This window comes from Argopecten irradians, chromosome 6 (assembly GCF_041381155.1).
Source record: "Argopecten irradians isolate NY chromosome 6, Ai_NY, whole genome shotgun sequence".
Classification (NCBI taxonomy): domain Eukaryota; kingdom Metazoa; phylum Mollusca; class Bivalvia; order Pectinida; family Pectinidae; genus Argopecten; species Argopecten irradians.
This window is the reverse complement of record NC_091139.1, coordinates 10,920,904-10,948,078: the sequence shown is the minus strand read 5'-3', so window position 1 is coordinate 10,948,078 and position 27,175 is coordinate 10,920,904. Positions and strand designations below refer to the sequence as shown.

The following is a 27,175-nucleotide window of genomic DNA, read 5'->3' as shown; positions in this document are numbered from 1 at the left end:
CTCTATCTGAATCATGCCTGCTTGATAACTTAATGGATTCCGTGCAGTCAAAAATGATAATTTCTTGATGCTGGAAAATGGCTTTATTAGAACATGTGGTAGAAAACTCTGACCGTGCCCCTCGCGCCGCCGACCGGAATAAAACTGTAAACTTGACCACCCGATTATTGCATATTTTCTAGCCCTAATCGAATCATACTCATCTGAATCATGCCTGCTTGATAACTTAACACAGCCAGAAAAAAGTTTAATGTATTATCGAAATACACAAATATTTATGCAGTGACAATTGTCGGTGCTTTAGTTTATCTTGTACATAAATATTACAAAAAACAAAGAAATATTATATCACATTTTTATTCAACAAAGTAAGTGCTCCTTTACACAACAGGGGCACCCTAATCCAGTGTATGTTAAACAACTAATACAATCTATTACATTATTACATGGTCAACATAATTAGTCCTCTCTGTATCAAACTTCTACCAGAAACTTTCTTGTAAAGGCCTATTGACAATTTCCCTGACATAGCATCAGAGGCCAAATTAACCAATTTGTTAATTTACTACATTTTGAGACCTGGTTGAAAAATAAATTAATCTGAGTAATTACTGGCTTAGGACACTATAAAATAAAGCATAAATTGATTGAAAGTATTTTAAGATAAGAATGATGAACATATACTTGCAATTGTGTGCATTGTCATAAATTAATGAGTTCTTTATTATGAAATCAGGGATTAGAATACAGTTTACGTTGGTGAAGATAAATTATATTGATGAACGTTCCATATTTTGAAACAAATAAAAACTTTGCAGTGAAACTAAAACCATTTTTCCATTAAAACAAATAAAAAAATTAATGAATATTTAATATAAAAGGCATCCAAATTGATTATGACTTATTAAATGCGAAAATGAGAATATCCTTTGCTAGGAATTCTAAAAGTATATAGAATATACTACATGTATCCGAACAAATCATGAACTAAGAATTCTTGTATACATGCTTAAATGAGTATGTGCGCTATCATGAACAGCAATCCAAAAGAATAATGGACACATAACGAATGGACAAAGGTGAGAAAAAAACAGTAACCCCCCCCCCCCCCCATATGGTGTACACAAATATCACTGTTACTGCAAACCAGTTTATTTTCCAGAGAATACAAATTTTCGTGTAATTTTGCGAGTGAGATGAAACATGAATTACTGGTAAAATGTTTTGCAAATAAAAGTATAAAACATATATGAATGCATGATTGCAAGTAGGAACCTTGATAACAAATTTATGTATTCTCAATTATGTTGAAAATAAAGAATCGTGAAATAATGTATGCAAGAAAATAATGTGATTACAGTAATGTATAACACGAAATATTTGTCAGATTTTTACTTTCGTGTTTTTCTGACATTAAATTATTTCATTGATTGAGAAATACTTATGATAAGCTGGTGGAACATTTAATTTATATATGGTACAGAAATCCATAAAGACAAACTTCATTTATTTAGTTATTTTTAGTGATTCCACAGTAACAACAAAAACAATGACCATTGTTTGTTATACAGTATGAAAAACAAACTTAAATTTTCTCTTCCATACATAAGCAAATACCATTAAAAATATTGAATTCATTAACATGCTAAAATGTCATCACAGATTGTAACATAGCAAGAACTAAGGTACACAGATAACATAAAATAACCAGAATCTCATTGACAATGAACTGATAAAAATTATCATGACAAAGTATTAAATACAACTCAAATCACTTTCAGACTCCTACAGTCACCATTCTTAAATCAAAATGGTTAATGAGATGAGATGTTGTTGTGATCGTTAAAGAGCCACGATTCATTGCACTATACATCATGCTTAGTGTACGTAGCGTACATAGAGAAGTGCATTCAAATGTGGTCTCAGACGATTGTTTTGTAGTTAAAGGCCACTCACTACCTTTCCAAAGCAAAAAATTAAATGTTTCTTAAAAACAACATAATAAAACTGATATTTATGGCCTCTGATGAAGTTATAACACCAAACAAATGCAAAATGCCCTTCATTATCTATGTGTACAGTGAAGATTCATTTCGCTGTTTTGTCGTCTGGCGCAATCTTATTTTAAAACTAACAGATGGTTATTTGGATGACAGCGGGAATCATAATGAGACCCATGTTATGAAAATAACATTTTATTTAGTTTATTAAATTGTTCAGGAGGCTACGATAAGTGTAATATTAACGGCAATCTAAAAAATTATCTATATAACTAGTATCTTGTTTTACATTCCCATTTTGAAAATTAAAATCTGTTTTGGAAAGTTAGTGAGTCTAGCTAAATAGACAAAGCACTAATATTTCTTCATGTGAAATACTTTCAAATCATTAAAGAATGTATATGTCCCCATGAATATTTCATCTTGTACAGTATTTGGGTAATTACAATGTGTATCCAAACTGTTACCGAAATAAAACATAACATGCAGGATTTTTAAGATGTTTGGATAAAGACTTCACTATCAGATATGACAAGTCTTAAAACAACAGAATGTTTCATGACTTATACAGTGCAAATACCAATATCACAATTCTGGTTCTGCAAAATGTCCCTATTAATCCATATTAATTAAGGGCAACAACTCTGCTGTAAGTTCCATAACTCCTGTCTGATCGCTATGAACATTGTAAATCATGCACAATTGTCACATTGTATATTGAATTTCCATAGTATCTTGAAGCTTCAAATACTGACTAGATATTGGTCCACTATTAAGCTTTGGATACTGACAAGATATTGGTCCACTATTAAGCTTTGGATACTGACCAGATATTGGTCCATAATTAAGCTTTGGATACTGACCAGATATTGGTCCATAATTAAGCTTTGGATACTGACCAGATACTTGTCTACTTGAAGCTTTGGTTACAAACCAGATATTGATCTACTTGTATGCAAGCTTCTGATACTGACCAAATACTGATCCAGGAGATAGAAAACTACTGGATGGATGGGTATAATGTACCAAATTTGATGGTAAAGTTAAAAGTTGCTGCCATAGACATGAGTATCCGTCCTTCACACCACTTTACTGTTAGAGGAGACATGCGAGCTACCGTCATCTTCTTTAGATAATGCTAGCAGAGACAAGAGAGCTACCGTCGTCTTCGTTTAGATGGTCCTTCAACACTGCTGTCTGCTGGCCTCTTCTTAGAATTATTAAATATCTGGTAAGTAAGAACAATTAAGGACCAAAAATAGCATCACTGTCACAAGAGTATTGAATAGATAGCTATTAATTCTAATTTGTGTTAACAGAAGCCAACTTTGATATGTGTGCTCCTACGAGAAGTATTCTCAAAAGATCTTCCAGCTTAGAGACACAAGAGCTTCCAGAAACAGAAGTGCTACAAATTAAGTGATCAAAAGTTATACATGTATTCTAGAAGTAGATGAGGGCATAACCAGTAAGGACTAAGGACTGTTATGCAAAAGGGCTTATATTGCATAGAGGAATCGGTGTATTGTGAAATCAAACCCCAACAAGTATATTCTGTTCATGAAACTGCAAAATATGCTTCCCATGAATTTAAAACACTATACAGGACCGTTTTTGTTGATTTGGAACAACCGGTTTGACCGTTTGTTAAAGTCATTATTTCATATATAATTCCTGACGGACCTGCAGTTTTTTTTTTTATACACGCCTGTGAGGACTTTGTGTCAAAACTCGTCTGAAAACAATATGAAATCACAAGGTTCGTCTTTAATCCATAAACGAACAACTTGGTCCAGCCAGTCAAACTGTATAATCGAAAACAGCCCAGTATTACAGCTAATCCTGAAAATGTTTCTTTTTAAAACAATATTTCAATTTTGGATCTAAAATGTGTCTAAAAAACATTTCTAACAGTCACTTGCTGGTAACCAGCTCTCACTATCAAGTCACTTGCTGGTTACCAGCTCTCGCTATCATGTGAGTATTTGTATGATTACACAGAAATTTTCAGACATTTTTTGTGTGTGGAAATTTCACAAAAATGTGTGTCTAATCATACAAAATATACATCCAATGACAAGAATTGGTGCTTGGGAAGAAATGGTCACCAGCCAGTAGTCACTGAAGCAATAAGTGCAACAGAGACAATATCTATTCTATATAACCGTTTGTAGTGTAGACAATGAAACTCCTGTTATTGAACATTAGTACAGGTTTTTATAAAGGATATTTGGACGGGTTGGCATCCTGTTGTAGGATTCCAGTCAATATAAACTCTGCATTGACTACAGGAATGTCGGCCTTCAGTGCGTCCTGACAAAGTTTACGATCTTCCTCACACGACACGATGACCGTCTGCTCTCTGTATTTACTGGGCATACGCTCCAGGTACTGTCGGGATAAATATGATATAGATATTACTTTCTATACTTAAGAGTTTAAAGCAAACAATGTTTTCAATATTTTATAAAGTTTGTTTCTCTCAGTATTAATTCAGTATAGTTTTCTGCTTGCTTTTTGGAATAAATAGGTCTTTCAAACAAATGATTTGAAAGATCAAAGTTTGTACCAGTATAATATAGACAATATTTTCTATATATAAAACATTTAAAGATGCTCCACCGCTGACAAATGTTATTTTTTCACTATCAAAAACAGGACCAGGTGATTTAGTATTTTTCTTCAGTTACAAAAGTTACTTACTTTACACAATAACCACCATTGAAAAGTTTGATCTTCTAATTTCACATCAAGTTAAAAATGTGAAAAATAATTAATTGCATCCCGAAAAAATTCCGTGGCATTATATCCTATACGGAATGAAGAACTGATTGCGCATGAACCAAAGGCGAAATAAATCATTTCATGTTATTTTTTGTGTTAATTAGGCATATATATACACGATTAAACACCAATTATTATTCAAATGATGAATATCATGTATGCTCTGTCGGAGGTGGAGCATCTTTAGGCAAATAATGTTTAAATATTTCATAAAGTTTGTTTCTCTCATTTTTTATTCATTCATTTTTCTGCTTTTTTTTGTAATAATTTTTTTCCCTTTCAGACAAATAATTTAGAAGATCAAAGTTTATACCAGTATTTTATCAACAGGTAAAATGAAAAGTATACAATGTTCTATGATATTATAACATACCTCTGCACCAGCACACTCCAGAATATCTGAAAATTGATATTAAATGAAATTCAACATCTAGAAATAACTGAATCATGTAAATTGTATCACTCTCAGATAAACATAAGGTTATTTACATAAAACTGTCCTTTATACTAAAACTTTTGTAGTTGAACAACAGTTTTGTTCCATAAATTTCAAAATCAAACCAGAAACTAACTGCATTTGCAATAAGAGGAAAAAGTACCCCTTGAACATGTCACTTTTATGTTGCTATGTTTAAAACATATTAAGATTATTTCATGATTACCTTTCATTTGTGTGGGATCTGGGCGGACAGATTTCGTGACATGGATGTGGTAGTCAAGTAACACGCTGCCCTGACTAGCACGTTCGATTGACTTCTGGAGGGAGAACTTGTACTGCTTCTCCGTCGCGGTGTCCTTTACTAGGTACGGCGTAACATCTGTAAATAGAAATATCAGATTAATTTTCCCGAATTCAGTGATTATGCATCAGTAACAAAGGATCCTTGAAGGACTTTTAATATCAACCATTCCATGATTTATGCCAATCTGTTAAAAAGACCTTTTTTCTTTACCTTTTTCCTTCAAATTTTTTGATTACATATAAAACATGAATAGTAGTAATGAACTTCAACTGTCAAAATTAAATATGAAACATTTCCACCATTTCGATTTACAAATTAATCTCCAAATTGCAAACCTTTTCAATGAACATAGGAAATATCCCTTTGGGGAAAAGGTCAAATGTTGCCTGTGTAAGATTTTTTTTTTAGTTTTTTCCATTTCAATATACGATGGCAGATTAATACTAGAAATGCTGTTTATTTGTCTTTGTGTCTTACCCTGTATAAACATGCCAGCCTGCTTACTACTGCTGAGCCAGCTAGGTTGGACAATGGGAATCCCTCGAGACAGACAACACAACAACTTCACTGTCCGTCGAACCTGTAAAGAACCACAAATTGTGAAAGTTTATCTCTGCGAAATAATATTTTAAGACCATTCTTACACAATCAATTTCAAAGATATCAGTTCAATTTTAAGAAACAGAAATTGCAAAATTTAGTTGCCGCAAAAGAATCTGGTTTACAGTACATGTATTTAATTAATTTTCAACAAAATTTTATTTCAATAAATTGAAAGAGAATTGTACAGGTATACCTGGTTATGAAAAATGAAAATTCTCTCCTGGCTAACATAGTATTGATGACTTTCAGAATTATTTTTTTCATGTGGGATTGAACTAGAATTGTTGATAAAAATGACATTTCCAGCTAGCTAGTTTTTTTTTTACCTTGTCCGTGACTAAGTGTGTACAGGTGTGGATAGAAGTGACCAGCTCACCACCGAGATCTTTTACTACCTAAAAACAGAAATAACACTGCATAGGTATTGTTGATTGACAATAGCTCATAAACAAGCACACAGACATATGATTTATTATCATTATTTTCTGCTGTGGCCTAATCTTCCATTTCCAAAAAAATCTGTATAAATTTTAAGTGGATATTTAGGACTTCTCAGCGGTGTAATCCTTATAAATTTCATTATATAAAGTTGCATTACACAAATGTTTTTAAAAATAGTATAAAATTGAAATAAACTAGAATTGTAAGCCAATGGTTTACTGCTACCTCTTAAATGAGAATATGGCAACCAAATGTTCCTCTATTATGTTTCCATGGTAACTCAGTTCCTTATTTTTCCATGGGAAGTCTTGTTGAAGCATTAGATGTGTCAAATTATAGACATCCATATTTTACAACCACACTGACCATATTTGAACAGAATTCATCTGGACATTAATATAATGGGTTAGTTATGATAACTGGATATATAGACTTAGAGGCATACTCTATTTTATACCACTGGAAATATGAATCTAACCAAAGGTTCGCAGAAAAAAAATCATTAAAAAAATTCAGCATTAATGTCATTCTGGCAAAAGACTTACATTACTGAAGTAGTGTAAGTACCTTTTGGGCTTGTTCATCTTCCATTCCTGTAAACATAACCCGTGGCTTGGGATCTGTCGACTTTCGTCTCAGAGAGGGCGAGTCCACAGACAATACATTTGATTTAGACTGGACAGGTGTGCCACCGAGATCGCCTTTATCTTTAGGTTTCTTAGCAGGTGTTTCAAGGACATCCTGATCAGTAACAAACACATGATTACAAGGGTAGTAAACATGTAGTAAGCATATCAAAATAAATTCAAACTTCTATCAAAGATGTTTAATCATTTACGAGAATCTTGCAATCCTACAGCTAACCAATTACATATTTTACCTAAAAATTAGTTGATAATATTATATTTCATTATAATTAAAGTGCAAGATTGTTGATCATGATATCTTCATTTTGAAAAAATGACAAAAATGTAAAATTAGTTGATAATATTATATTTCGTTATAATTAAATATAAGATTGTGCATAAGAAGTCTTCATTTTGAAAAATGACAAAATGTATATATAAATACCTCCTGGCTATGACCACGTTTCCCTCGAGCTGGTGCCTTTCCTTTCCGACTAGAGTCTGAGCTTTCCTGATCTGAAACACTCCTGGATGTGTTAGCCTTCCTACCCCTTCCCTTCCTGACTTCCTCAGAATTGCTTTCATCACTACTTAATGTCACATTCACATCCTCCGGAGAATTAGACACTTTGCCTCTACCTTTACTCCTACTTTTCGTTTGCTGTGAACTTTCCTTTTCAGTAACGTCCTCTTTAGAATCTTTACCTTTAGAAACACTAGCTTCCTTAATCTTATTTGCACTTTTTGTTTTTGTCTGTGTTGAGGTAGAAGCCTCATTTTGTGAGTCCTCCTTTTCTTCACTACCTTCCATCACAGTATCACCTTTTTGTTTACCCGTACCCCTGTTAGTCCGACTTTCAATTTTACTGTCACCACTTGCGGGATCCACACTCTGTTTACCGCGTCCACGAATTCTCCTCTCGGAGACACCACTTACATCAGCTAAGTTTGTGGTTGACACTTCCTCAGTTTCTTCAAATTCCTCCTTTTGCGAGGATTCTGCCACTTTTTTACCCCGACCTCCTCGTCTAGGTTTGGGAGGCTCTGATACTTGAGCTGGTTCTTCTGCAGTAGCTACCTCCTCTTCTTCTACTAACTGTTTAGATTTTCGACCTTTTCCAACTTTCTTTCCTTTCTGTTCTTCCCGTTCAGGGACATCCTCGGTCGTTTCCTCCTGAGATGCATTGCTAGCTTTACCTCGTATGACCTTGCCACTTTTCTCTGGAACAGGTTCTACACTGTCAACATTAGAAACTTGTCTAGATCGCCTGCCTCCTCTAGATGTCGAACTTACGGGAACATCTACTTTTTCTTCAACAGTGTCTTTCATTTCACTATGATCTTTCTTGCTTCCTTTTTCTTTCTCTGCCTTTTCTACTTTCTCTACAGTTGGGTTTTCTTTATCTTCTTCTTCCACTGGTTTTAATTTTGACCTTTTGCCTCTGCCTTTTGTAGGAGCTTCTTTCTCTCCCTCTTCTTTATTCTTTGTCTCATCTTCAGGAAGTTGTTTGGATCGCCGTCCTCTAGAAGATGTTGTTTCATTTTCTTTTACCTCCGTAGTAGATTTAGGTGCCTCCTTAACATTGTCCTCTGTTGATTTGCTTTCCACAGCTGTCTGTCTAGATCTCCTTCCCTTATTCTTTCCTCTCACTTCTTCCTCCTGTTTGTCAGTAGAAGTGTCTTTCGTAACAGTTTCTGAAGTATCAGGAGGCTCGGACATTTCAGAGTCCCCTTTCTTACTGCTTATCCTAACAAGCTTAGTAGCTTTCTCCTTATTTTCTCCACTTCCTCCAGCTTGGATTGACCTACGACCTCTACCCCTTCCTTTGACCTCCTCCACAGGCGCTTCCACCTTTGACTCTGTACTTTCCTTGTTTGTTGCTAATTGCTCAACATTATTTTCACTTTCCTCAATATTTTGGGGAACATTTTCCTCAATTTTTTCTGAAATCTTTGAATTTCTTCCTCTTCGTTTATCTTTCTTCACATTAACATTCTTTTCCTCTTTTTCTTCTGCATTTTCCTCAGCTGATGTTACATTTTTACCTTGATCTTTGACCTTTAGCTCTTCGCTCACTTTGACCCCAACTGACCTTCTCCCACCCCTTCTGACAACAGCTGTTGTCTTTTCCTCTACTTCTGTTTCTTTCTTGTCATTATTTTCCTGCTTTCCTTTCTTTTCAGTCTTTTTTCCTGATCCAGCATTATCTGAAGTTGATGCTGGAAGTGACCTACGACCTTTCGCTGAAGTACTAGGAACATCTTCCTCATCAACTTCAACAGCAGGCAATGACCTTCGACCTCTTGTCACACTTTTCTCTGCCTTTTCCTCTGTTGCCATTTTAGACTGTGTAGCAGTGTTGCTAGTAGATGGACCAGCTTTTTCATCCTCGTCACCGACTGCTGATTCTGAAGATTGGCTCTAAAATAAAAATAAAGTAAAACTAAATAAAACATTGCTATCAAAGTTATCATTAGCTGAATTGTCTTCCAAATAACAAAAATGTACTAAAAACAAAACTTTCTTTTGTGTTCACGAATTTTGTGATCCAAGTTAATTCACTCTGCGAATGTTAATATTCGCAAATGTTTTAAAATGGAAATCGCGAAATTTAATATTCACGAATGAAAGTTGGTTTACAGAATTTTATTTCTAAGCCATCTTTCTTTCCTTGAACTGTAAATACCATTTATCAATGATATTAAGATAAAGTGATATGTACTTTACAACTGAAGTAAAGCATCAATAATTTGTATTACTGTGCATTTAAATTTCACAATTTCAAAGATCAATTTTGATATCTGAACATTATGTTTATAGCAATGGACTTGAATGGTGCTTCGTCATACCTATGTTTAATTGGTGCTTCGTCATACCTATGTTTAATTGGTGCTTCGTCATACCTATGTTTAATTGGTGCTTCGTCATACCTATGTTTAATTGGTGCTTCGTCATACCTATGTTTAATTGGTGCTTCGTCATACCTATGTTTAATTGGTGCTTCGTCATACCTTTTTTTAATAACATTTGAACACTTTGATATAGGTTTACAATGGTTTGTATTAGTCACCGTGAAAGCAACTGTAGGTGTACTGTACAGACTTACCGCCATAGCAAACTTGACCCTCTTTGGAGAAGGACTTTTGCTGCGTTTGCCTGGACTTGAGAGAGCCGATTTGTGGGGCGATGTCTGTGGTAGTGGTACTATAGGGCTCTTACCAAGGACATCTTCACTATCTGGTACCACCTGTATACCGAACAAGAGAAATGAAATTTAATCGAAGGCGGAGGTTTCCAAAGTCATGTAGGTATTTCATAGTGGGTAGATTCTAATAGCACTCCATGGATGATGTAGAAATACAGGTCACAAGAAGGATGAAGTATCAACACCAAATCCTCCCTAAATCCCTTGTAATTATTAATAATTATTTGTTTATAATTAATTTTTATTTGTTTTCATACTAAATCCAACTCTCTGGTTGGAAAATTCATTTTCATCATATAAAAAATCCAAGAATGGCGCGAAAATCCGACGTAATCATGACGTCAATGTTGCGTTTTTAATTCAGAAAAAATAATCCATTGGAAAATCAAAAGAATCGTACGTTTAAACGTACTTTTATGTTATCATGTAGTCTGAAAAATTAATTATAAGCACTGACGTTACTATTTCTTAACTTCATAGGGTTACGAAATAAATTTTGTTTGCAAACTTTTGTGAGAATCTCCAGTTTCAAACAAAATTTATTTCATACTCCTATGAAGTTAAACAAGAGGCCCATGGGCCTTAACAGTCACCTGAGTTCAAATACAGAATGAAACAAAAACATGCATATAAACACTATATATTTGCCCATCAGACCCTTGAAGTCAGTCAGTAATTTTATAAATATGACTTTTTAATCTATGAAGATTATTTGGTTCCATCAAATCTGTGAATTCAGAAGAAAGATTTTTGAAATGTTATCCATTTTGACCCCTTTTGGCCCAGGGGGTCGGCCAGGACCAATATGGATATGGTGTTAAAATGCTATCTCAGGCTAATAATTCTAACCCAGATTAACTAATTTCCTATGAAAACTAAGCAATTAATGTTCCTAAATGTGTTTTTCCTATAAAAACTTTAGTAAATTTGACCCCGTCCCCAGTGGAAAATCTGAGATCCAAGGGCCATGAAATTCACAAATTTTTGTAAAGGGCCTTAAGACCTTCCAATCTATCAAGAGTATCTGGTTCCATCAAATCTGTGAATTTAAAAAATATTTTTGAAATTACCATTTTGACCCCTTTTGGCTCCGTCCTTCTGGTCCCTGGGGGTCGGCCATGACCAATATGGATATGGATGTTAAAATGCTATTTCAGACTAATAAATCTAACCCAGGTTGACTAATTTCCTATGAAAATAGGCAAATAATGTTCATAAATGTGTTTTACCTATATAAACTAAAGTAAACTTGACCCCCTCCCCAGAGGGAAACATGAGACCCCAGGGTCATATTATTCACAATTTTTGTAAAGGACTTTAAGACCTTTTTATCTATGCAGAGTATTTGATTCTACCAGTTCCAGAATTTCAGAAGAAGAGTTTAAAAGTTTTAGCCTATTTGACCGGTTTTGGGACCGCCCCTAAGGCCCCTGGGGATCAGTCATGGAAAATTTGGTAATAAGATTCAATGGCCATCACATAGGGATTATTCTGACTACAATTGACTAATTTCCTATTATACTGACTAAATAATGCTCAAAAATGTGTTTTCCATATATAAACTTATATAAAGTAAACTTAACCCCCTCCCTAGGGGGAAAACTGAGACCCAAGGGTCATATAATTCACAATTTTCATAAAACACCTCAAGACCTGTCCATCTATGAAGAGTATTTGATTCTACCATTTCCAGTATTTAAGAAGAAGAGTTTAAAAGTTTTAGCCTATTTGCCCATTTTGGCCCTGCCCCTCTGCCCCGAGGGGTTTGACCAGGACCAATATAGATATGATATTAAAATGTTATCTCAGGCTAATAATTCTAAACAAGTTTGACTCATTTCCTATGATAATTGAGCAAAAAATGCTCATAAATGTGTTTTCCCTATATAAACTATAGTAAACTTGACCCCCTTCCCAGGGGGAAACATGAGACCCCAGGGTCATATAATTCACAATTTTTGTAAAGGACCTTAAGACCTTTCCATCTATGAAGAGTATTTGATTCTACCAGTTCCAGAATTTCAGAAGAAGATTTTTGAAGTTTTAGCCTATTTGACCCCTTTTGACCCCGCCCCTAAGGCCCCTGGGGGTCAGTCATGGAAAATTGGTTAGTAGGATTCAATGGCCATCTCATACTGATAATTCTGACAATATTTGACTCATTTCCTATTACAAATGATTAAATAATACTCAAAAATATGTTTTTCCCTATATAAACTATAGTAAACTTAACCCCCTCCCCAGGGGGGAAACCTGAGACCCCAGGGTCATATAATTCACGATTTTTGTAAAGGACCTTATGACCTTTCTATCTATGAAGAGTATTTAATTCCATCACATCTGTGAGTGGAGAAGAAGATTTTTGAAATTTTAGTCAATTTTACCCCTTTTGGCCCCTCCCATAGCTCCCTGGGGGGGGGGGACCATATAATTCACAATTTTGATTGGCCTTATGCCTTAGAAGGTTTGTGCAAAATTTCATTGAAATTGCTTCAGCAGTTTTGGAGAAGAAGTCGAAAATGTAAATTGTTTACGGACATACGACGCATGACGGACGACGACGGACAAAAGGTGATTAGAATAGGTCACTTGAGACTTCGTCTCAGGTGACCTAAAAATCCTGCTGTTATTCATCATGACTTCCACATCCTATCAATGATTATATGCTAATAGGACAATGTGTATACCAAGTGTGAAAATAGCCCCGACACATAGAGTTTGATAATTGAGATCATAAAATTTATTTTTGCAACATAGGAAAGGGGAATAGAACTTTACCTCCTCACTAAGAGGTGGAGTGTCCTCGTCGTCGTCATTGGCCTCCCCATATATCTGTGTTGCGGCCTCAACATCTGTACCAGCCAATAGGTCAGTTTATGTATGGTAAAACATTATACACGTACTACAACCAATATTTTATCAATCACTACTAGTTTTTACTGGAAAAACTTTAAAAAAAGATTTTCAACCTAGTTGCATTGAAAGCTCTAGGTTATTTTGATATTGAAAGTTGGATATTATGTAAGAAGTTGAATTTTTCTCTTTTTTATCATATAAACAGTCTTTATAAAACAAACCAGAATTTTCCAATACATTTTTTGTAATCCTTCATATCCCTACCTTCCTTACTTGGCTGTAGTGCCGGTAAGCCTGCGAGATCCTTTTTTACTTTGTCTACCTTCCGTCTGGGCGACACCACCTTCCCATGTCCTGTCTTGCTCCTGGGTTGGTCCATCTCCTCCTCATCCAAATCCATACCATATACCTGTGTTGCCTCCTCACCACCAGTAACCTCATCCCTTCCTCCAGACTTCTTCGGTGACCGACCGGCAGGACTAACAGATCCATCCTCTGACACATCCTCCACCATCTGAGTCACTTCTTCCTCTTCCTCCTTTTCTTTCCCTCTTTTATTTGAACCACCCCTATGACCCTTGACCTTATCATTTGGTACGGTTTCATCCCCATGTGTTTCTGTATCCTCTACCATTTGTGTAGCTGCTTCCTCCAATTCCTCTTTAACCTCTTTAGCTTTACTTCTTCTGCCTCTACCTTTGCCTGTTTTCAATGCCACAGTAGCTTTCTCCGATACGACACTGTCTTCATCAACAACCTGTGTGGCTTCATCTTCAGAGTTTGGTGTATCCTCTGGAATGTTAATGTCTTCTGCAACTAGTGTAGGCTCACATTCCTCTCTTTTGGAATTGCCTGCCAAAGCCTTAGTTTTATTGTCTCCCCTAGTGACTTTACTTTGTCTACCTCTTCTGCTTGTATTTTCACTTGGTGTGGCCTCTGGAATGTTAATCTCTTCTGCAACTAGTGTAGGCTCACATTCCTCTCTTTTGGCATTGACTTTACTTGGTCTACCTCTTCTGCTTGTCCTGCCCTTATTTTCACTTGGTGTGTCCTCTGGAATGTTAATGTCTTCTGCAACTAGTGTAGGCTCACATTCCTCTCTTTTGGCATTGACTTTACTTTGTCTTCCTCTTCTGCCCTTATTTTCACCTGGTGCGTCCTCTGGAATGTTAATATCTTCTGCAACTAGTGTAGGCTCACATTCCTCTCTTTTGGCATTGACTTTACTTTGTCTTCCTCTTCTGCTTGTCCTGGCCTTATTTTCACCTGGTGCGTCCTCTGGAATGTTAATATCTTCTGCAACTAGTGTAGGCTCACATTCCTCTCTTTTGGCATTGACTTTACTTTGTCTTCCTCTTCTGCCCTTATTTTCACCTGGTGCGTCCTCTGGAATGTTAATATCTTCTGCAACTAGTGTAGGCTCACATTCCTCTCTTTTGGCATTTACTTTACTTTGTCTACCTTTTCTGCTTGTCCTGCCCTTATTTTCACTTGGCGTGTCCTCTGGAATGTTAATGTCTTCGGCAACTTGTGTAGGATCACACTCATCTGTTGTAGCTGTGGCTTCCATAGCCTTACTTTTCCTTCCGGGTTTTCCTTTAGTACTCTCTCTTTTATTGGATGTTTCCGAGAAATCTTCTATGACTTGTGTGGTCTCATTTTCAACGTTTTCAATGTTTACCATCTGTGTTGCTTCCTCTGTGACCGCCATTGTGGCATCTTCTGTGACCGCCAATGTGGCATTTTCTGTAACTGCCATTGTAGAATCCTGAACAACAGCATCTGTCTCATCTTCTGTGACCATCTGAGTGGCATCATCTGTTTCAGCCATAGTGGCATCCTCATTGACAGCCATTGTGGCATCTTCTGTGACCGCAATTGTGGCATCTTCTGTAACTGCCATTGTAGCATCCGTAGCAACAGCAATTGTCTCATCCTCTGTGACCATCTGAGTGGCATCCTCTGCAACAGCCACAGTGGCATCATCTGTGACAGCCATTGTGGCATCATTTGTAACTGCCACTGTGGCATCCTCGGTTATAACAGCTGTTGAATCGTCAGTGACCATCTGTGTGGCCTCTTCTGCAACAGCCACTGTGGCATCTTCTGTGATAGCCAATGTGGCCTCCTCTTTAACCTGTACAGTTGCCTCTTCTGTAACCGCTACTGTTGGGTCATTGACAGCCACAGCTACTGTTGCATCATCGACAGCCACAGCCACGGTTGCATCATCAACACATTGTGTAGCCATGTTTTCCGAGTCTCCTTCCTCCCCAACAACTTGAGTAGCCTCCCCTTCATCTTCATCGTTTACCATCTGTGTGGCCACATCATCATCACCACCTGTTTCATCCTTGCTGTCTCTAGATTCATCCTCTATCTCGGCCATGTCACAAGCCAGTGTGGATGCAGCAAAGATGTGGCTGACATCTTCTTCCTGATCTGTATCAGCATCCATAAGAGATGCCTTCTCATCTTCCTGAAAAATAATCATCCATGGTCAAAAAGCAAAATGTTTACATAATGAGTCTGTATCAAATGCAAAGTTTATCACTACTAAATAAAACCTGTATTATAAATCTTTGTAAAATTAGGTACAAAACACTCCTTCTATACCGTATTTCACCCCAAATAAGACCCCCCCCTGGTAAGATTTTAACAACAGATACTTGTATCTACCTTATTTATATGACTTTTTGTATCATATTCTATATTTAAAGATGCTCCACAGCTGACAAATGGTATGTTTTCTCTATCAAAAACAGGAGCAGACGAGTTTGTATTTTTCTTCAGTTACTAAAGTTACTTACTTTACACCATAACCACCATTGAAAAGTTTGAGCTTCTAATTTTAGTTCGAGATAGAAAAAAAATACCTGGCACTAAGTCCTATATGGAGTGAAGTACTGATTGTGCATGCACCAAAGGCAAAAGAAATTAGTTTATATCATTTTTTGGGTTAATTAGACATATATATACATGATAACACCAATTATTCTTTAAATGGTGAGTATCGTTTATGCCCTGTCGGTGGTGGAGCATCTTTAAGCTAAAATTATTAAATACATTGAATATGCAACACACAATGATGACGATATGATCCTTATCAAGTTTGATTGACATCCAAAAATGTTCAATATTAAAACAATATAAAACAAGAATAATTATTGAAACACGCTTCTACTTGTATGATTTAACTACCAAGATGCTTACTCCATCGGTGTCGTCCTCACTATCTGCCACCATGGTTAGAACTGGCTGGTCATCTTCTTCATCCTTCTTGTCTTCGCTACAAAAAAGGTATTGTTTTTTCATAACTAAATAATTTTGATTGATGAAATCCTGCTTTATATGACTTCTCAAAATTCTGTCTGAATGCTTTGATAGGAAGTCAATTTATACATTTAAATAATCTTACAAATGTCAGAAATACAACTTATTTTTATTTAACAAACTAAATAATCAAGAAAAACTGCTGAATTCATGTGACGTTTTTCCCTGGTGGTATACTTCATAGTAAGTTGTGAAAATTTCTAATATCGTTTGACCAATGATAGATTTAGGGGTCATAACTCCGTCTAATACATCCATCAAAAGTGGCGATAAAACCTGGACAAGTCCCAATTAATTAGGCTTTTGTAATTATTAATAACTTGAAGAAAATCAGTTTACCAATAAAGTTGTGACTAAATTTGATCATGTCCTCGAGGCTTTTGAATGTTAAAAGTCATTAAATTATCAAAGTTTGTGGAAAAACATATAATGTTTGTTGCGATTGCAGAAATGAACATGTCAGATAGCAAACATAAATTAATACCTCTCGCACCCTCCAGTAACCGTCAGGTACAAAAATATTTAGATATATATTGAATATCTCTACCATTACTCACTAAAATAATGACATAAAGAAACGAGTCTATTTGGTTGACTTCATGAAAAAAATCCTGAGGCACATGGATGTTATTTATCCAATTCCTTTTCTGTATGAGAAAAATTGTAGTTATCTCAGCTCTTACCATTCTTCTCCAAATGCTTGTGTTTCTGCTGTGAAAATGGCTGGTGAAGCGTTCCTTGCATTCTCTTCGTCGGTAGCATCTGGAAGATAAAATATTAAGGGTATTCCTTTTGTGTGTCCTGCTTTAAAACCAACATGAATGTGAACAACATTTTATTGTTGCAAAAATGTCATGGTGGGATCTTAATGTACAATCTGTGTAAAATTAGTTTCTAAAATTGATATTTCTGATAAAATTGGAGAATTTAACAACATATAAGCAAGCAGATTACTTGTAAAGTCTTTGGGCCCATAAAAGGAATTTTCTCTGAATAATAAAGAAAACAGCATTCCTTGCACATATTCCTGGATATGAGGAAAACATTAGTCAAGGACAGTCTTAGAGAGCTAACATACTTGGTAGTATGTTTGTTAATAAAATATGTAGAAATTGAAACAATTTAATTTTGGTTTCAAATAAATCATTTCTGTTTTATGCCTTACTATCAATTATGGTCATTTCAAGATAACATATTCGACCCAATAAGCGCCCAGGGCGTTTAAAAATTGAAAAAGTGCTAAAAAGACAAAATGATTGCAAATCTATACAGTTTTAGGTGTTTATTTATGCCTGGGCAATTGAAATCAAGGCCTCAAAAATGGGGAGGGGCGCTTATAGGGTCGAATACGGTAGGCCAAGTTGAGGTGGTTAGGGAAAGATGGATTATCCAGAGAAAGCCATCAATCTAAGACCAGTACAGGGACACTGAAAGACTGATTACCATCATCTGTTCCACTCTCCAGGACGTAAGCCTGAGTGGCGCCGAATAAAGCTGGAGCAACATTGTTGTTTTCTTCTCTTTCTTCTTCTTCATCATCATCAACTTCCTGGCTGTCTGTAAACCAACAAATAACAGTTTATATAAGACTCTCCATATCCATAGATAATGATAAAATCATCTCTGATGAGAGCATTTCAGACCCCCCCCCCCCCCCCCAAAAAAAAAAAAGAAAAGAAAAGAATTTGTAACGTGAAATGTCTGTAAGATAGAGATGCTCCCACCTCAATGTGTCCAAGTGGGTTAGGACAGATATTGCTAACACTAAAATACTCCCTCCACATTCTGTGGCAGGGGGGGGGGGGGGTTATAAACAAATGAATGAATGATTACCTATTAATTTTTTTTGTATAACAATTATGGCAGATAGATTAGCCATTGACAGGGGTAGAATTTAATTTTTTAAGCCACTATCCATTTTCGGCAAGTTCGTAAAATTTCAACTCGCCAAATCAGAAATGCTTGCTGCTTTGAAAATTAAAAATGAAGATCAAATTAAAAGGAACCAAATTTGTTGACATTTATTATGTTCATTTATTGTAGGTAACAATAAATATTGAACATTTTTAGTGTCACTGTAATGTAGTGTAGCAATGGTTTATTTTCAGAATGTGTCACTTTATGCAAATGAAAACTAGTTAATATGATTAAAGTATCATGTCTGATTCTCTGACTGTCTATATATTGAGAATAACAACTGATGCATCCGCTCGCCAAAAATTGCAAGTACAATATTTTTCAACTCGCCAAATCAAAAATCAACTCGCATTTGGCCAGTTGGCGAGTGTTAATTTCAAACCCTGATTGTCATTGATTAATTAACTGCATGATGAGATTGATTAGTTACCATCACTGAGATACTACGCTATGCTGACAGATAAATTTGCAATTATGATAAATGGATACATCTGCAATCTCCAAATCAATTAAATAGTACATGTATTTGAAATGTAGATTACAATAGCATTGTTATTAATATATTGAAACCTTTCTATAGGCTGTAGCTGCATTGTTTTTACAGAACAGAAAATAACTGCCTAGTTTTTGGGAGTCTGCTCAACAGCAGATAGATGTATCATAGCTGAATGGGTGTTTTATACAATGTACATATTAATTCCTGGTTACCTGCCACAACTTGTGTTTGTAGACTCTGTAGTGCTCTGGCCTTCCTCCTGTCGTCCTCATCATCATCAGTATCTGATTCTGGTAATACTAGTGTGGCCACAGCTGTAAAATCAATATCACAAATTTAATATCATGCACATTTACAATTCTGTGCAAAACTTATTAAAAGATGCTCCACCCTGCTGACAAATGGTATTTTTTTTCACTATAAAACAAGATGGCCCCAGAGGGCCTGTATCGCTCACGCCTTCTGGTTGGTAATAAGCCAAGTAATGTTCTGAAATACAAGTTCATTGTTTATTTTCTGAAAGGAATTTGTATGCGATTAACCTCTAATTCCCGTATTGAGCCCCACTGCTCTAGGGGTCAAAAGCCAAAAATTTATACGAATTCTGTTAACCCCAAGGATGTTTCTGGCCAAATTGGGTGGTACAATTAAATGCAGAACTCTAGGACAAGTAGCGATTTTTAGGATTTACCTCTATTTCCCTTAACGGGCCCCCGCCCCTCCTGCCCCCCGGGGGGTCAGAGCCAAAATTTATACAAGTTCTGGTCCCCTTCCCCCAAGGATGTTTCTGGCCAAATTTGGTTACAATCCATGCAGAACTCTAGGACAAGTAGCAATTTATAGAATTTACCTCTATTTCCCCTATTGGGATTGGCCCCGCCCCTCCTGCCCCCGGGGGTCAGAGCCAAAATTTATATAACAAGTTCTGGTCCCCTTCCCCCAAGGATGTTTCTGGCCAAATTTGGTTACAATCCATGCAGAACTGTAGGACAAGTAGCGATTTATAGAATTTACCTCTATTTCCCCTATTGGGCCCCCGCCCCTCCTGCCCCCTTGGGGTCAGAGCCAAAATTATATACAAGTTCTGTTCCCCTTCCCCCAAGGATGTTTTCTGGCCAAATTTGGTTACAATCCATGCAGAACTCTAGGACAAGTAGCGATTTTATAGAATTTACCTCCCATTTCCCCTATTGGCCCTCGCCCCTCCTGCCCCCGAGGGGTCAGAGCCAAAATTTATACAAGTTCTGTTCCTCCCCTTCCCCCAAGGATGTTTCTGGCCAAATTTGGTTTACAATCCATGCAGAACTCTAGGACAAGTAGCGATTTATAGAATTTACCTCTATTTTCCCCTATTGGCCCCGCCCCTCCTGCCCCCCCCGGGGGTCAGAGCCAAAATTTATACAAGTTCTGTTCCCCCTTCCCCCAAGGATGTTTCTGGCCAAATTTGGTTACAATCCATGCAGAACTCTAGGACAAGTAGCGATTTATAGAATTTACCTCTATTTCCCCTATTGGGCCCCGCCCCTCCTGCCCCCGAGGGGTCAGAGCCAAAATTTATACAAGTTCTGGTCCCCTTCCCCCAAAATGTTTCTGGCCAAATTTGGTTACAATCCATGCAGAACTCTAGGACAAGTAGCGATTTATAGGATTTACCTCCATTTCCCCTATTGGGGGCCCCGCCCCTCCTGCCCCCGAGGGGTCAGAGCCAAAATTTATACAAGTTCTGTTCCCCTTCCCCCCCAAGGATGTTTCTGGCAAAATTTGGTTACAATCCATGCAGAACTCTAGGACAAGTAGCGATTTATAGGATTTACCTCTATTTCCCCTATTGGGCCCCCGCCCTCTTGCCCCCTTGGGGTCAGAGCCAAAATTTATACAAGTTCTTGTTCCCCTTCCCCCAAGGATGTTTCTGGCCAAATTTGGTTACAATCCATGCAGAACTCAAGGACAAGTAGCGATTTATAGAATTTTACCTCTATTTCCCCTATTGGGCCCCCGCCCCTCCTAGCCCCCAGGGGGTCAGAGCCAAAATTTAATACAAGTTCTGTTCCCCTTCCAATCCCAAGGATGTTTGTGGCCAAATTTGGTTACAATCCATCCAGAACTCTATGACTAGTAGCAATTTAAGAAGGAAATGTTGACGGACGGACGGACGGACGGACGGACGACGGACGACGGACGACGGACGACGGACGCCGCGCCATGACATAAGCTCACCGGGCCCTTCGGGCCAGGTGAGCTAAAAACAGGAGCAGACGATTTAGTATTTTTCTCCAGTTACAAAAGTTACTTACTTTACACCATTCCCACCATTGAAAAGTTTTGAGCTTATATATTTTTACTACAAGTTAAAAAATATGAAAAATAATTAATTGCATCCCGAAAAAAATTCCGTGACACTATATCCTATATGGAATGAAGTACTGATTGCGCATGGATCAAAAGGCGAAATAAATTATTTTATATTATTTTTTGTGTTAATTAGGCATATATATACACGATTAAACACCAAAATTATTGTTCAAATGGTTAACATCATTTATGCTCTGTCGGCGGTGGAGCATCTTTAATGTCTTTCTTCTATCATATGAAAATTTCTTTCAATACAAAAATCATATAAACGAATACTTCTAGACAATTAAGAAAATCATCTAGCAAGAATCATGCATTTTCAAATTATTGGTAACTCCTTTTCAATTTCTATCAAAAAATGAATTTACATCAATTTCTATCAAAAAAATTCATTTACAGAAATTTCATTGCTTAATGAACTTCAAAATACTGACCATCAAGGCTGTATATTCTAAGAAATATGTAAATATCATAGCCTTACCTGTGTTATCTACAGCTCGAGTCTGTTTTGGTTGGAATGGTGTGTCCTGAACGGTTACATTAGGTTTTTGGTTGGTGTTTATCTGTATACAAGATATAATTACTTACATTAGACATTAGGATCACAAACTAATCATTACAGATAAAGTTATAGGTTACCTTGGAAGCCAGTTATGAAAAAAATTCTCAAATATCAACAATTCCAAATTTTGAGCTCATGCTTAGTATAAAAAGGGTACAGTACATTTACATTGTACATATCATTAACCTATTACTTATTATCTTGCAGACAAATTTTTTTCGCAACTATTTAAGTTCTGTGCAATCAAAAAATTTTCATCCCCACAAAAACTACAGTATGTCATATTCTAAATAGTTTGTAACTTTGTAAATAATTTCAATACCTTCATCATCTGAATCTGGTGCCATGTTGAGTGTCTTTGTTCCATGGTAGGCCTGTTGAAAAAACAAAAGTAAATGAATAGAGGAAGTAGCATATATCATGTCCATTATCAAATTTTAGTGGTATTGTATTTAAAGTGCTTTTCGTGCAAGAATTGTTGCGCTAAAAATATGTATTTCTGTAGTAATACAACCATTTGAAAAAATATTCTTCAAAATATTTTGATGATGGAAATAGAATAGCTTGAAATGTCTGTAAGACATATATATTTTTCTGTCTCTACTCCATATATCAAAGATGGACAGGACCAAACCCAAGGGTTACAGTACATACAATAAATGATGAATGATAAATGGATGCAGCCTGAGAGCCTCAATGTCCATTTCATATAAAAACAGAAATAATGATTACAAATGAAGCTCCCTTTTCATGGTTGGGGCATAAAAATGAAACCATATCCCACTTTCGATCTATAAAGAAAACTTTAATAAAGCCAAAAAAAATAATATGTCTGTTTAGGGTTACCCGACCGACCCTAATTTTTTTTAAAATACCCCTGCCCCCCCCCCAACAGTAATGTTTTCCCCTCACTTTTCTACGAAAACAAAAATAAAAGTCAGGATTTCGATAATCAGTCTCCGGTTTCGGCCTATATTTTAGAGTGAAAGACACTAAAAAAAAATTCTCTCCGACCGACCAACCCCTATTTTTTTGCCAATGTAACCATAAACAGACATATTTTTTGTTTTGGCCTAATCATTGATATTGAGAGCTGACCTGTGTTGGTTGTAGAAGGTCGATGCTAGCATCACTCTCATACTCTTCCTCCTCCTCTGTCACCAGTACTGTAGCCTCTGCCTTGGCAGCCTCAATATCCTCATCATCCACAGGAGCGGTCCTGGAAGGTCTCCGAGCCGGTCTCTGATCCATCGTCATTTATCTAAGAATAAAACATTTTTTTTTACAATAATCAACCCTCTCATCCATCATTATTTATGCTATAAATTTGCTTATTCTGATGTGATCTTGAACAGTTTCAGCACTAGAATTGCTATCAAGAGGCTAACTTGTATCCCCCCCCCCCCCCCCCCCCCCCCCCCCCCCCCCACCAAACATGCCAATTATTTACAATGTTCCAATATAAAATGCGGTAAAATAAATAAGTAACATTTTGCGAAGTGAAAATTGATAAAAACTCCATACATCTATTCTATTGAACTGGTCTGTGAGAGAATATAAAGCTATCTGATATCCTATGTAGTGTTTATTATAATAGATTAGAACTTTCTCAGATAGATGATAAAAGTATCGGATTTCTAATGAAGCATTTATTTTTATTATAATAGAAGTTTCAATCAATCCAACTATAAAAGTATCGGATTTCCAATGAAGCATTTATTCTTGTTATAATAGAAGTTTCAATCAATCCAACTATAACAGACAGACAGCTACCTGATCTCCAATGTAGTACACCGCCTCCACATCCCCGAATGTAACACTGGTGTTATTGGTTAACTCGTATCTTACATCGGGTTTCAGCACTGCCTGTAATCCAATCAGACAAGATTTCTTATTCTCATGACAGATTAAAGAAATATAAATATATGTAAATTTATTTTGTACAAAACTTAGCTGTAAAGGGATGACCTTTATAACTGTGTGGAGTTGTATCTTACCTTCCTCCTTCTGGTTTTGTTCCTACAGTCCTTGTCATAGATTGTATCTTACTTTTCCCTTTCTGGTTTTGTTCCTACTGCCCTTGTCATGAATTATATCTTACCTTTCCCCTTCTGGTTTTGTTCCTACTGCCCTTGTCATGAATTATATCTTACCTTTCCCTTTCTGGTTTTGTTCCTACTGCCCTTGTCATGAATTATATCTTACCTTTCCCCTTCTGGTTTTGTTCCTACTGCCCTTGTCATGAATTATATCTTACCTTTCCCCTTCTGGTTTTGTTCCTACAGTCCTTGTCATGAATTATATCTTACCTTTCCCTTTCTGGTTTTGTTCCTACTGCCCTTGTCATGAATTATATATTCTTACCTTTCCCTTTCTGGTTTTGTTCCTACTGCCCTTGTCATGAATTATATCTTACCTTTCCCCTTCTGGTTTTGTTCCTACTGCCCTTGTCATGAATTAATAATCTCACCATTTTCCCTTTCCTCATGGTTTTATATTACCTGTTTCCTACTTGCCCCTATTCATGAATTATATCTTACCTTTCCCTTTCTGGTTTTGTTCCTACTGCCCTTGTCATGAATTATATCTTACCTTTCTCCTTCTGGTTTTGTTCCTACTGCCCTTGTCATGAATTATATCTTACCTTTCCCCTTCTGGTTTTGTTCCTACTGCCCTTGTCATAGATGAAGTGTGTATCTCCTTTAACTTCTATACAGGCATGTTCTCGGGACAGCGCCTGGAACATTTTGTATGAATAATCATAAATATCAATGATCTTTACTATCTGTTCATATAACCTTTATTTATATTCTGATTTTAAAGTTACATTCTTTACACTTTTTCTTCTACATAAAATATATTTGATATACATATTTTATGTATACATATAAAACTGACTCATTAAACTTAAAGATCAATATTGTTTTGTTCCTGTTAATCTGGTATAGATAATACACACATTTTATGCAAATCTGAAAAATATTCATGAAACTGATTTTCACACTGAATTATCTACCTTTATAGAATGTAAATAATGTAAATTATAGAATTAAAGAGAAAGTTGATAATTAACTGGGTTGTATATACCCACCTTGAGAGGAATCCAGACACTGCAGTCAATCTCATGTCGGCCTATAATGTTGTCACCTGTCAAAACAAATACCATTAACAATTTTTACAATATCATTTTCAACAATCAAATGTTTCTAATGCTCCTTTTCAAGATTGTCAAAACCGAACAATAAAATCTTTCCTATTTTCAGAAAATTTCATTATTTTTTTTCTTTACTTATTTTCAGTTCTAATCAATTTCATTATATTTATCTTTACCTTCATAAATTTCGAACACCTTTTCTTTAAATTCTTTTTGGCCCTTCACTTTTAAGTGTGCAACCTACAAGAGAAAAAGAAAAAAATCATATATACTCTACTATATTGTGCAAACCAATTTAATTCTATTTTGATGAAAATTGTTAGTAATGGATACTATAATTACATGGTTCATATATACAGAAATTAAAAAAAAAATAAATAAATAAATAAAATCATAGACTTTTCAAGGCATTTTTTTGTCATTTTCAAAGTCCCATTGATCAAATGTTCTGTCGGCTATAACTTCTGGAACATCATTTACTATCACTAATGATTTAATCAGATTAATTATGAATGAAGAAACAGGTGATTAAATGAAGTTCTGGAATTGTCTAAATCAGAACGAGAACATGGCCAGTTTGATAAAATTTCATGTTAGTTTAACGCTATCATACAAATTTTGAATGAGGAATCAAATGTCATTTTACAATAAATGTATTTTTTCAAGGACTTTTCATGGCTGCTTGGTTATAAATTTAAGGACTTTTCAAGGCCAAACTCTTTATTTAAGGACTTCCAAGGATAACACGTAAATTCAAGGACTTTTCAAGGCCTGTACCCACCATGTTATATGTAACATTCAGTTCACAATATAATTTTACTAGTACTGTGGAAACATCAATTAATATCTGATTCTGTATATTTAATATATAATAATTTAACTGCACATTGACAAACTCACAAACTTAACTACATACCTAATTAAATCAAAATTTTTTTTTAATGGCATGGAGGCATTACCTCGCCAACCAAAATTCACCGACACAACAAACATTATTTTGTCTGTTTCAAAATTATTTAAATCTTAATAAAGTAAATTATTTTTACTGGTTGTTTGACAGCTTCTTCGTCATCAGTCTCATCTTCATCATCAAAATCGCCACCGAAGTCTAGCGCTTGTGTTTGTTCCAAGTCCATAGTTGTTTCCTGGAGCAAAGTATTTTCCATAAATCAAGAGTAATATATCATTCTTACACTCATTATCTTATTTATGATAAAAAGAGGAGGAAATTCCCACAATCCAAACACAAACTTTATAAATTAATTACAAAATTGGATCTAATTCACAATAACTTATACCTTTGAATTTCTTTTGGAATATATCAAAGACTTGAAGTAACTACATATACCACAAGGATTTGCTTATAGCATTATGTAATATCTAATATATTATAATTCAAGATATATTTTCTTGATTTTAAAGGTTACCAGGGTGAAACTTACATATTACAATTTTGGATTACAAATTTATTATCATCTAAATTTGTAAGTCCATTAGGTATTCTAATCTAATATACCAAATTAAGTATCAAACATTGAATTATATACATGCAACATAAACATTTGTACAGAAATAAACCAGCTTGATATAAAATCTCTGCAGAATTCATAAACCAAATCATCACTTTCTGGAATCGGAGAGTCACTGGAACATGGTCTGTCGATCTGTGCCTGTATCTGTTTTACACCACGAGACGAATTGAAATATTAAGTCGTGACATGTATGAATACTATATAGATAGGCCTAGTCAACGGAGACAATAACGGCCCGACAATAAATCGGGTGACTAGCATGGACCACTACCTGACTACAGAAGGCATGTCAGATGTAAGGCTAAGGTACACGACGTTATGTTCTAGCGATCGCGATAATGGATCGGGTTTCACAAGCAATTTTTCGGTAAAACAGAGTTAATTAGTTTCTATAGGTGACATATTTGACTTTGATCATTAAAAGTAACATATATTTCCATAACATCCGTGTGTTTACCTTCTTCAGATTTTCTGCTGTTCGCGCACTTTCATCACGCATGCGCAGACGAATAACAAAATTTGTAATAAGGAAAGTGGTCATCGGATGGCATATTCCGAATCCATCTATAA

General features: G+C 35.8%; 1 protein-coding gene across 1 annotated transcript; it reads right to left on the bottom strand.

Annotated features, from left to right (window-relative positions):
* Positions 1–341: 341 nt before the first annotated feature.
* LOC138324962 (mediator of DNA damage checkpoint protein 1-like) lies at positions 342–27,139 on the bottom strand. The gene is given in 25 exon segments (XM_069270254.1): positions 342–3,235; positions 4,231–4,391; positions 5,158–5,183; positions 5,447–5,602; positions 6,005–6,107; positions 6,457–6,525; positions 7,139–7,312; positions 7,643–9,619; positions 10,305–10,445; positions 13,182–13,255; positions 13,524–15,738; positions 16,473–16,548; positions 17,276–17,354; positions 18,036–18,149; positions 19,218–19,319; positions 21,839–21,914; positions 22,240–22,293; positions 23,018–23,137; positions 23,139–23,180; positions 23,693–23,785; positions 24,564–24,656; positions 25,011–25,066; positions 25,250–25,313; positions 26,120–26,218; positions 27,063–27,139. Coding segments are annotated over 25 exon segments (6,285 nt in total). The 5' UTR covers positions 27,105–27,139; the 3' UTR covers positions 342–3,156.
* Between the last annotated feature and the right edge of the window lie 36 nt (positions 27,140–27,175).